The 11546-nt window shown below is 38.2% G+C and overlaps 1 protein-coding gene across 2 annotated transcripts in view; it reads left to right on the forward strand.

Moving 5' to 3' along the window:
• The window catches only part of LOC141359285 (phosphofurin acidic cluster sorting protein 2-like), a 53298-nt gene extending 44009 nt beyond the window's left edge, over nucleotides 1-9289 (forward strand). For both annotated transcript variants that reach the window (XM_073861459.1, XM_073861460.1), the window contains 6 exons: nucleotides 2242-2284; nucleotides 2650-2692; nucleotides 2769-2907; nucleotides 3712-3935; nucleotides 6501-6614; nucleotides 7412-9289. In XM_073861459.1, coding sequence (XP_073717560.1) covers nucleotides 2242-2284; nucleotides 2650-2692; nucleotides 2769-2907; nucleotides 3712-3935; nucleotides 6501-6614; nucleotides 7412-7527 — 679 coding nt within the window. In that variant the 3' untranslated portion in view covers nucleotides 7528-9289. The remainder of the gene's footprint in view (nucleotides 1-2241; nucleotides 2285-2649; nucleotides 2693-2768; nucleotides 2908-3711; nucleotides 3936-6500; nucleotides 6615-7411) is intronic.
• The last annotated feature ends 2257 nt before the right edge of the window (nucleotides 9290-11546 follow it).

Below are 11546 nucleotides of genomic sequence, written 5' to 3' on the forward strand. Positions count from 1 at the left end.
TATGTTACCAGCCTTCAGGTTCATCTGTCTCTACCTGTAGAGGTTTGAAGATCTATTTTCAGAAGTCTTTGCAGAAGTCTACTGGAAGTTGGGCCACAAAACTAGTGTTTTTATCATGTTTTGGCGCTGAATTAGTCTATAGTGGAATGTCATGATAATTGACTGTTGCCTATGAATTCATCAGATAAAGATGTTGATCAATTGTAATCCAAAGCATTTTTCTGTTTTAGTGTATTGTTTGCAGTGGGTGGGGGTTATGTTTAATGTGATTATTTATAAAATGTAAATCATAAATATGTATACATACATGAGCCTTACAGAGAAATTAACAATGGAACATTATTTATAAAAAGTAACCCACCAAATTGGCTAGTGATTTGACAACGTTACTTGCCACAGCTGTGTTAATTTCAAACGCTGGTCCCCACCAATGTTAAAATCAAACTTACGCGCATGCAAGATAGATACGCATTTAAGAACAATCATTGTGTTTTTATGTAATTTTTGATGTAATCTTTTTTTGAAGATTGATATAATATTTAAATGCATATATACTGCCCTCCAAAGGCTAAGTGCAGTATCTACGCAAACACTGAAACTGAGAAAAATGGCTTTAAAGTTTTTTACACCAGCCAGTCAAACATGTTACTGCAATTTTGGCACACACATTTCTCTGAAATGGGACAAAATTTAACCAGGAGACTTTGTCACAAGACACAACAGATCTCACAAAGCCCATTTTAACCCTTAACTCAATTTTGACCAAATGCGTAGTTACTGCGCTTTCGCTTTGTAGGGCAGTATAATGAAATGTGTTTTCAGAAGGTTTAAAGCTGCTACAATGAGGTGAAATTTATGGCATTGCGTAATTAAAGATTTTACAAAACGTTTTTTTAGACACATAAATGAGATATAATTTAGCACATCTGAATTATAAAAAGACCCCTTAAGTATCAACATTACGATTACACCACAGCGCTAGCTAAAGGAAAAAACATACGTGAAACTAAAGGCAGCCAAAACAAATCAGTTGAGTCGGCTACACGAGTAATGCAAATCAGTGGCGGCTGGTCAATAGGGGGTGTTGGGGCGTCACCCCTTTAAAGTTGGCCAGAGAGGAATGCTACTTTAACATGTTAAAAGTTAAATTTAATACAATATAAAATCATAGTTGTACTATTTCACTGTTAGTCACGTTATCATTTATTTGAAAAAATCTGAAAACTGAGTTTGTTGTGTGTGTGTGTCTGGGGCGCCACCCAAACGAGTGTGTATGTAGGTCAGTAAACTTGGTAAAAGCATGTGACTTGAGCTCTAATTGGCTTGTTTCAGATCCGCCTTGGGGCGCAGCACTGTGCGCCCCAAACCCTCCCACTTATGTTGTAAGCGAATCAATATTGTTTTTATGTCTTTGACCTCATGTAATTAGATCGTTCTCAGAGTCTCATAACTGCTTTGCAGATTGTCATGTAGTTACAGTACTGATCAGTGGACGCAAGTGAAATATCTCGAGATGACAGAAACAAATCAACAAAAATTCTCACTTTTGCAGCGCACACTTTCGTGCCCATTCAGCACATAATTATAGGGCATCTAATGATTTATACTCTTTACTATACACACTCGGTTTCACTATGAGATAAATAATCCTGTCACATCGGTCAGCGGTCTTTCTGCCTCTACCTAAACTCACCCACACATAAAAAAGTCACAATGTTTACTAACTGATTACAAACTTTTATTAATTAAACTGTGGTTAGTTAAAGGCCAGTTTATGGACTGATTAAAATGCAATGTGGACTTATCAAAAGTCTGGATAGGTGAGACTTTGTTAGTTGCAATCTTTTGACAAAATGTTGAGGTCTCTCTTTTGTTTTTGTTAGACTTGAAGAGCAGATCAGGGATTCAGTCATTAGAATGCTTAGAGATTATATAAATGTGCGTTTAATGTATAGCCTGTGGCCTTACACCATCACTGATTGGTGGAGGATGTAAGAAGCTATTCCAGCATTTTGTCATGACCCTCAGCCATGGCATGAGTCTTCACACTCACTGTAATGTCGCAGCACAAGATGCACCACCATGTGTTTGACTATGAGATCTGACACCACCCATTCTCACCCTCCACACCCTGACAGACCTCACACACATCTCCGATCATCCCAGTCTCACTGAAAGCCTAAGCTTAGATTTGTGTACGTTATGTGTACTCTTTAATGATGTTTTCTTTCTCTTTGGCAGTCCTGATGAAGACTCCTGTCAGAAGTTTGTCCCGTTCATTGGGGTAAGAAATGCTTTTTATTTTTCTCTCTTTCTGAACGGTGTGTGCCACTTTCCATTAATAGGTTCCAAAAGTTTTAGTTAATTTAAGTGTCACACATTATGCACCAGATTATGTTAGAGAAATAATTCAATCATTAGGACCTTTTCCAAAGGATGTCATTCCATTCTTGATTTTACACAGTTTGTAGTGTTGATTGCATTCATATAACTCAACCACTCAAACCGGTTACCAAAGTTATTGTAAGAAAAACTATTATTGAAAAATAGCTGAGCATCATATTTCAGAAATTGTAGCATTATGAAATATATCTACCAGTTGAACATGGTCAATATTTCATTGTCAAATGATTTGTATTATTCCTGCAGTTGGTGAAAGTGGGAATTGTAGAACACAGCTTATCTACATCCGGTAAGATTTACATTTACACGACACATCCATGATACAGATCAAGAGAATAAGAGCAGTGAAAGTGTTTCTTCTGCAGTGGATTCTGATGATGTGATGGTGGGAAGCGTGAACATGCTGTCCTCACCTCCGGCCCAGACGGGGACCTCACACAGCAAAGACATGACCTCTACACCTCCATCATCTCCTTCTGTCTCTGCCAGTCTCTCTACAGCAGGGTACAATACACGCTAACACACACCATTTTAATTGTGTTGAGTTGTGGACTTTGAAAAAGAAATAATCAGTGTGTTGCATTGGCCCAGTCAGACATTTTGCTGTATTTTTGTTTGTGTTTAAGCTCAGTGCAGACTGCACTGTAAAAACACAACTTTATGATGAAGTAGGCTGGAAAAGGGGCTGGAGTCCACGGCGGAGCATGTTAGACAGGGAGTGGAGGAAAGAGTAGGCTGGACAGGTGCAGATCAGGAGACCATCATGGTTTCCTACTCAGGGGCGGCCATCTTGGATGAGGCAGAGAGCTCTGGAGTGGACACATGGGCTGAGACTGGTGCCGCTGCCTCTGCACGAGCAGCAGAACAGTGTATGGCACGCCGCACAGACACACCCAGTAGTAAGGTAAACCCCTGCAGGGCAGATGACAGTGGCAGGACCTCCAAGACCACCGGTCTCTGGACCACTGTAGCAGGTGTCTGTGGGACCAATGGAACACAGTAAAATTGGTAAACGTGAAGGATGGGAACACTAATGTGGCATCCTTGACTGTTGGTGGTTCTGGAGTAGAACATGCTGGAAACCATAGCAGGCCAAGCTTTGTGGCCACTGGAGCTTGTTGCCTATTGGTCCCTTGCAATAAATATTTGGGGGTAGCGTCCTCCTCTACCTCCCCTACAGTAAAACAGGAACCAACCAAACAAAGGGGATGGTCTAAAAATGTTGCTGTCCATCCCTAACTGTGTTAACAGAGCTAAATGCACATCTCTCATCATATCTGCTCTAAGCCAAGTTGTGTTTGTGTGTAGTTCTCCAGGCTCTGGGGGTGAGGTAATGGGTCTTCAGGTGGACTACTGGACACTTCAGGGATCAGAGAAGAAGAAAGAAGGTGACAAGAGAGATGTGGGAATTAAGAACACACTGAAGAGTAACTTCCGCTCACTGCAGGTGTCTAGAATTCCAAGTGGAGGAGAACCGACACCTCCTCCCGGCATGGCCATGACTGTTGTCATGAAGGAGAAAAACAAGAAAGGTAATACACGCACAGTTGGGAAACATCTAAGATTGGGCCTTAGAGCTGTCTTGAGGGTGTAATATGTAAACAATCTGCATTTATACTAATGTGTTACTTGGTTTGGATGAATGAACATCTGCTTTTTCACATACTTGCATAGCATTATCATAATAGGCTGTATATTAATGTATTGGAAAAAAGTTGTTTTATGTGAAATCAGATCACGTGCACCCCTTATATAGCCAAAATTGAATGATCCTCATTTCATAAACAACTGTGAAGATTCGACTTTGACATTGGTAGTCTAATTGGGCTTCTCCTATCGAAGCATCTAAACCAGGGGTGTCAAACTCAATTTCATCGCGGGCCACATCAGCATTACGGTTACTTTCAAAGGGTCGGGTGTATTTGAAGGACTGTATGAATGTATCAACTCTTTTATTAATGTACATTGCATAATTTTCTCTGCATTTGCTTACTATTGGTTTTGTTAATAACTCAATTAATACCTAGCTTTGAAAGTAGAAGCCCAGGCAAATAATGACAAAGTGTATAGAGTACAACTATTCTACAGATTATTTTTAAAATAATTGTGGTGACAAAAACACATGTTGTGTGTGAGTACACTCAAAATGTTCTGTTATCCTTCATTGTGCAGGTAAGAAAATGAGAGGCATTTTAAAATACTAATCTGTTTCAAAATCTCCACCACAATATGCATTTATTAGACAAATATACTCTGGCTTGTCATTTATTGCCCTCTTTACAAAAAAGCTGTGATTTTTACCTGGCTTTGAGTGTCTGATTGACTGACGTCTCATGAGTTCAGTCTTGTAGGCTACAGATCAATAGTTTCAATAGTTATTAATGAGTCAGATGAGTCATTAGTTCCCGTATTTAGCGGGAATAGACGCTGTGTAAACTAATCCCAGCTGGACATTGCGAAACATTTCTGTACACGAGACGGAAAACATTTCCTCGCTGGATCCGCGTGTGCGTGCGCGAGAGAGGGAGAGAAAGCACGAGCAGATACTGTCCGTTTCCATATGCGGAGGTCGCATAGGCAGCGTCATCAAGCCTGGTTTATTTAAGTTAACTGACCATTACATTCGCAAGTCATACGGATATTACAACTATTTACTATAAACAAAGAATAATATTTAACTTTATAATTGTTAATACCCTGAAACAAGACAGTCTTGATGACGTATGCAGCCTGGAAATGTGCCCTCCGGAGGCTGCAGCGTTCGCATTCAGACACGCCCACTCTAGTAGTGCGCGCGTGCGGGGCACTGCACGTTCTTTCTCATGCAATCATCAACATTATCAACATCAAAAAGACTTTGGCGGGACAAAAATTAGTTTTGGTGGCTGCAAAAAAAGTCAATGTTGGAAATTACCTGCAAAAAATAAAACTTATAATAACAATAAAATAATCTGTAAACTCTCGCGGGCCACATAATTAACATAATTTGTTAACTCTCGCGGGCCAGATGAAATGAGGGGGCGGGCCGGATTTGGCCCGCGGGCCTTGAGTTTGACACCCCTGATCTAAACTTTGACTGTGTATAAATATAAATGTATGGCCATTGTTGGATAAATTGATGCGTAGCCTTATGCAGTAAATAGTCATTAAACATCTAAAATGAACTTTATTTGTATGTTTTCTGAGAGGTGTACCGACCTAAATGCTTAACTAATACAGAGGATGCGTGTCCATCCACTTACGCATCTGAGATTTTGGTTTCGGTTATAAAACATGCAGGAATTAAAAAATAAAGTGCAGAATTTTCTTGACGTTAAAATAGTTTTTAAACATCAATCCGGTCCAAAACTTTATCCCTCTTAATAAGTTATTAATAGCAACAAGACTCAAAAACAGATGTAAATGTTTGGTTAACTGTTGGGGAAAAATCTGATTTGATGTGTAACATTAATCAACACATTCACTGTAATGCAAGGATCAAATATAGAGGATTAAAAACTTAAAAAGGGTCAAATTAAGGTAAATATAGAACAGATTAAAATGAGTGATTAAGTTGCGATTAATTATGAGTTAACTCATGACAATCATGCGATTCATCTAGATTAATATTTAAATCGATTAACAACCCTTATATATGTGTGCATGCTTACATACACAAAATACATATATACGTATGTACATACATATACATAAATGTATACTTACATAAACTCTTTGGGCGAAAATAGAGAGAAATTCATAGAACTCAGCACATATCTGAAAGCGTTTCTCTGGTTTTATGCGAAGGCAGATGAAACCCGCGAGTGGAGAGGTTCGTGCTCGTGCATCATGTTAATGCAAATGTGGGCACTTATGCCTTCGTTTACATAAGTGTCTGACTTGGTCCATCTACACTGGCAGCATTACAAAAGTCTCAGTTTACGAGGATCAAAAACTCCTGAGTAGTCTGAATGCCAGGCATGACCATAGCAAAAGTAATGCATTTTAAAGTGAAAATGCACTGATATAAATACTAAAATGTCTTGTTATTCTGTTAAGCTTTGGATTCCACAAGAGGTGTTTGTTTGGTTCTTATGTGCGGTTATTTCTCTTCTCAGTGATTTTTCTAAGCAAGAAGCCGAAAGAGAAGGATGTGGATTCTAAGAGTCAGGTGATCGACGCCATTAGCCGACTCATCTGCACCGCCAAACACCAGCACACTATGCTGAAGGGTAAATAATCACACACACACTATTTAAATGCAGTGAACAAGAAACACAAAACAATCACAACATGAGATGTGCTGTCAAAAAGTTTATATTTTTTAAAGGTGTATTAAGGTAAGTTAAAAAGATTCTCCAAAACACAATTCTTACAATTGAGATTAAATCACATTCATCCACAGTAAATCTGAGCCATTCAGAGCCATTTCAGTGACCCGCTAACAAAATTTTTAAATTAATTAATGGAAAAACCAGAGTTTCCATTTTTCCATGGAAAAATGAAATGAAAACATGTGGAGTTCCATTTTGTTACTCACTTTTGGTGCTTTTCCATTGCATAGTACCCCACGGTTTAGTTTAGTTTGGGTCGGGTCAGCTCACCTCACTTTGGCGTGGTTAGCTGTTCCATTGAGTTTGGTATCACTTCGCAGTGGGAGTATCGGGTACCACGTACTGCACCTAATGGAAAAGCTCCCAAAAGTAAGCTGACCCGAACCAAACTAAACCAAACCAAACCGTGGGGTATTATGAATGATAGAATGATTATCAAGACATAAACAGAGTTTAAAATTAGTAGATAACGTTTTGGCTTCAGTTTTTAAAAAATCTAGTGGATAATCGCGGAATTACAGATTTACATAAAACTTCATCAGGAACACGTTTTAATGCAAATTTTTTATCTTAATTGATGAGATAACTTGGGGAAAGAGTAAAATGAACGTATAAATAAGAAAAACATATGAATAAGGCACTGATTATGTTTAATCCAAACCGCAATGTGCTAAAGTTGCTTTGTTCATTTGCAGTTTCAATTGATGGCGTGGAGTGGCATGACGTGAAGTTTTTCCAGCTAGCAGCACAGTGGCCGACGCACGTTAAGCACTTTCCAGTGGGAATCTTCAGCTACAGCAAACCTGTGTGAACTGCCATTCCAGAAGCCCCTCCTGCACACTAAACATTACAAATGAGGGAGTGAAACAGACTAATGGATTTTCCTGTGGAAATTTGTCCTTGTTGTTGATTTGGAAGCCTGTGTCAAAGTATTGTTGCTCATCATTTTTGTTAATCTGGCAGTAAAAACAAGCACTGTCTTTTATTTTATGGTAAGCAGTAAGTGTGTGGTAGGAACTGTACAGGCACGTACAGCTTCAGTCGCACTTTGCTTGAATTATAGTTCATTATTATTATTATTATTTCTGTGAAATTTTCAGTGTCAGTAATTGTTCTATGTACAATATTATAGAATGGGATTCATGAAGTGAAGTCAAATGAGTTTTTGTGCAACAGGTGTGTTTGTGTGTTGTACAGAATTTCGCAATGAGTGGGAGGGGTTAATGCACATGTGGGAGGAGTTACATTTATGTTGCAGAATGATTATATTGGAGCTGTGGAAAAAAGGCAAGTCTTTTTATTTTTAATAACATGCACACTTTGTGATAAAGAAAATTGACTTGGATTTACTAAAAGTGGATGAATTGAGAATGTGTTTTGGGGATAAAACACATGTCACAGTGTGTCAATTTGAACAAACAGTTTGTGTGGGTACAATCTAATGGGAAATCAGGTTGCGAGGTAACAGGTAACATAGATTTATATGAAAGTGATATATGCTTTTAAAGGCCCTTTAAATGGTTTTAGTCCCATGTATGTGGGTTTGTGTGCGCGAGAGTGTGAATAGGGTTAGTACACTCACCTAAAGGATTATTAGGAACACCATACTAATACTGTGTTTGACCCCCTTTCGCCTTCAGAACTGCCTTAATTCTACATGGCATTGATTCAACAAGATTCTTTAGAAATGTTGACCCATATTGATAGGATAGCGTCTTGCAGTTGGGTATGCACATCCAGGGCACGAAGCTCCCGTTCCACCACATCCCAAAGATGCTCTATTGGGTTGAGATCTGGTGACTGTGGGGGTCATTTTAGTACAGTGAACTCATTGTCATGTTCAAGAAACCAATTTAAGAATGATTCGAGCTTTGTGACATGATGCATTATCCTGGTGGAAGTAGCCATCAGAGGATGAGTACATGGTGGTCATAAAGGGATGGACATGGTCAGAAACAATGCTCAGGTAGGCCATGGCACTTAAACGATGCCCACTTGGCACTAAGGGGCTTAAAGTGTGTCAAGAAAATATCCCCCACACCATTACAGCAGCCTGCACAGTGGTAACAAGGCATGATGGATCCATGTTCTCATTCTGTTTACGACAAATTCTGACTCTACCATCTGAATGTCTCAACAGAAACCGAGACTCATCAGACCAGGCAACATTTTTCCAGTCTTCATCTGTCCAATTTTGGTGAACTCGTGCAAATTGTAGTGGAGATGAGTGGTACCTGGTGTGGTCTTCTGCTGTTGTAGCCCATCCACCTCAAGGTTGTGCGTGTTGTGGCTTCACAAATGCTTTGCTGCATACCTCGGTTGTAACGAGTGGTTATTTCAGTCAAAGTTGCTCTTCTATCAGCTTGAATCAGTCGGCTCATTCTCCTCTGACCTCTAGCATCAACAAGGCATTTTCGCCCACAGGACTGCCGCATACTGGATGTTTTTCCCTTTTCACACCATTCTTTGTAAACCCTAGAAATGGTGGTGCGTGAAAATCCCAGTAACTGAGCAGATTGTGAAATACTCAGACCAGCCCGTCTGGCACCAACAACCATGCCACGCTCAAAATTGCTTAAATCAAATTTCTTTCCCATTTTGAAGTTCAAGAGATTGTCTTGACCAGGACCACACCCCTAAATGCATTGAAGCAACTGCCATGTGATTGGTTGATTAGATAATTGCATTAATGAGAAATTGAATAGGCGTTGCTAATAATCCTTTAGGTGAGTGTATGTGGTCATGTGTGCTTCTGTGCATCTACACAGAGATTGTGTTAGTATGTATGCTCTGAATACAGGGTCCAGTCACTGCCAACTAACAAGGGCTCATAAAAAGCTGATTGTTAGGATGAGAACAAAAAATGATTTGTGATCTCATCCTATTGAGTGTTTGTGAATATCTGTGGTAAATCTCCTGCTTTAAGTCCCTTTACAAAGATCTCCTGTTTATACAGTACATATTGACAAACAGTGTTTATAGCAGCTTTACCTGTGATTTTGTGTGCTTTTTTATATGAAAGCATCAGTATTCATTTGTGTGGGTGATTTTGCTGTGGTGTTATTTTAAAGTCAAGAGGAAACTGCAATATTGTTACATTTCTCAGAGAGTAAACATTTTGTTTTAGTGTCTTTCAGAACTGTTACTCTTATTTTCCATTAACTCTGTTTGTATTGATTTTATGATTAGTTTATTTAATGTGGGCTGCTGCAGTCTTTAGTTACTCTTGTTATTTTTAAGCACTATTTTTAGCATTGGGAGATTCTTTAATCTGGAGAACACTAATATTTAAGCTGTCTGTTTGAAATAGAAATACAGACATTTGCACAAAGCATCTTTTTAAAGTTTGACAGTATTGATATTCTGAAGGAACCACAGAGGAAAGATTTTCTCCTGTTCTCTTTAATGTGTGTATAGAAACATATACTGCCATTTCATATCCTTTCTACTGGTTTTAATTGTCATATGAATATGAAAATGATTTTAACCATAGCTGCATTGTGAGTAACACATTTACGGTTACTATTTGTTTTTGTATCTCTTTTTAAAGGAGTTGATCTCTTATATAGACATGGTTTTTGTAATTTAGACATGTAAATGAAACTAAAATGAACCAACGTGTTCTTTTCATTGTGTGTAAAAACACATTATTTTCAGTATTTGATAATATTCAGAATATTATTTGAGTATTGTGCAAATAAATTAGAAAAAATATGTGTTTGTGTTGTTTTCGTGTTGTTCTCTCAATGGCCTGATTGTTAATGCAGATCCTTTTCAAATCTGGTTACTTTTTACCTGCTAAACTTTATAGGACAGTGACCCTCCAGGACCAGAAATACCCACTAAAAACTATTTTCAATCTCTCAACTACTGTGTCAAATATAACAATGTTTGAAACAGCTGATCCCTAAACATGTGTTCCATCAGTCGTTTAAATGTGCTTGGGGAATTGCACAAACCAAAAGGCAGTCGATTACATTCAAATAACCCAAAGGGTGTGCAAAAAATGGTCTTACCCATCTTTTTCTGACACAGGAACCTGATTGTATCCACTTACATATTGAAAGGGGTGGTGTAGTTTGATCTGTGATCTGATCGTCAGGAGAAAAGTATGCATGTAAACGCATGAATCCTATTGATTTCTCAATCGGATGCAAAGATTCCATGCGGGCATGCGCAGCACACTGACATGGTACTACGGCTTATATCTTATGTCTCATGTCATGTCAACAGCTGTTTTTGTAGTCAGTTTGTTTTTTAGTCTAAAAAGTCTGCTTATACATTGTAGATGCTAAGAATGTATGGTTTATAAAATATACAGTACATTCTTAAACTTTTTACTTTGGGAAGATTTTTCTTCTGAAGAAAGCACAGAGAACAACTTTAATGAAGATTTTTCAGCATCTTCAACCAAAACCACATCAAATTTGCACGAGAAAACCACATCCCAAGGGTCATGAAAAAGTATGTATAAATTTTCACTTATAATATTAACATACATATGTGGAACATTACAGCCAATGTGTCTGTACAGCCAACAATATTCACAGTACATATTTCCAAGTAAAAGTTATAAGAGATTAGGGCACAGGCTAGAGAACAAATGATGTGCAAGTTTAGATTGTACTCCAACGGTTTTCTATAGAATCAATACCCTATATTCTATTCATCTCATATGCCAAAACTGCTTATAAAAGTAGTGTAAAATGCTATTTTTTTATTTAGGTTGTTTACTCTCACTGGACTGAATCCAAGTATAATAATGAAAGAATAATGCAATTCTGTGTCTTTGTAGGACCTACATTAAGAATGACTTCCCATTATGAAAAA

Source organism: Misgurnus anguillicaudatus, chromosome 23 (genome assembly GCF_027580225.2).
Source record: "Misgurnus anguillicaudatus chromosome 23, ASM2758022v2, whole genome shotgun sequence".
NCBI classification, from domain to species: domain Eukaryota; kingdom Metazoa; phylum Chordata; class Actinopteri; order Cypriniformes; family Cobitidae; genus Misgurnus; species Misgurnus anguillicaudatus.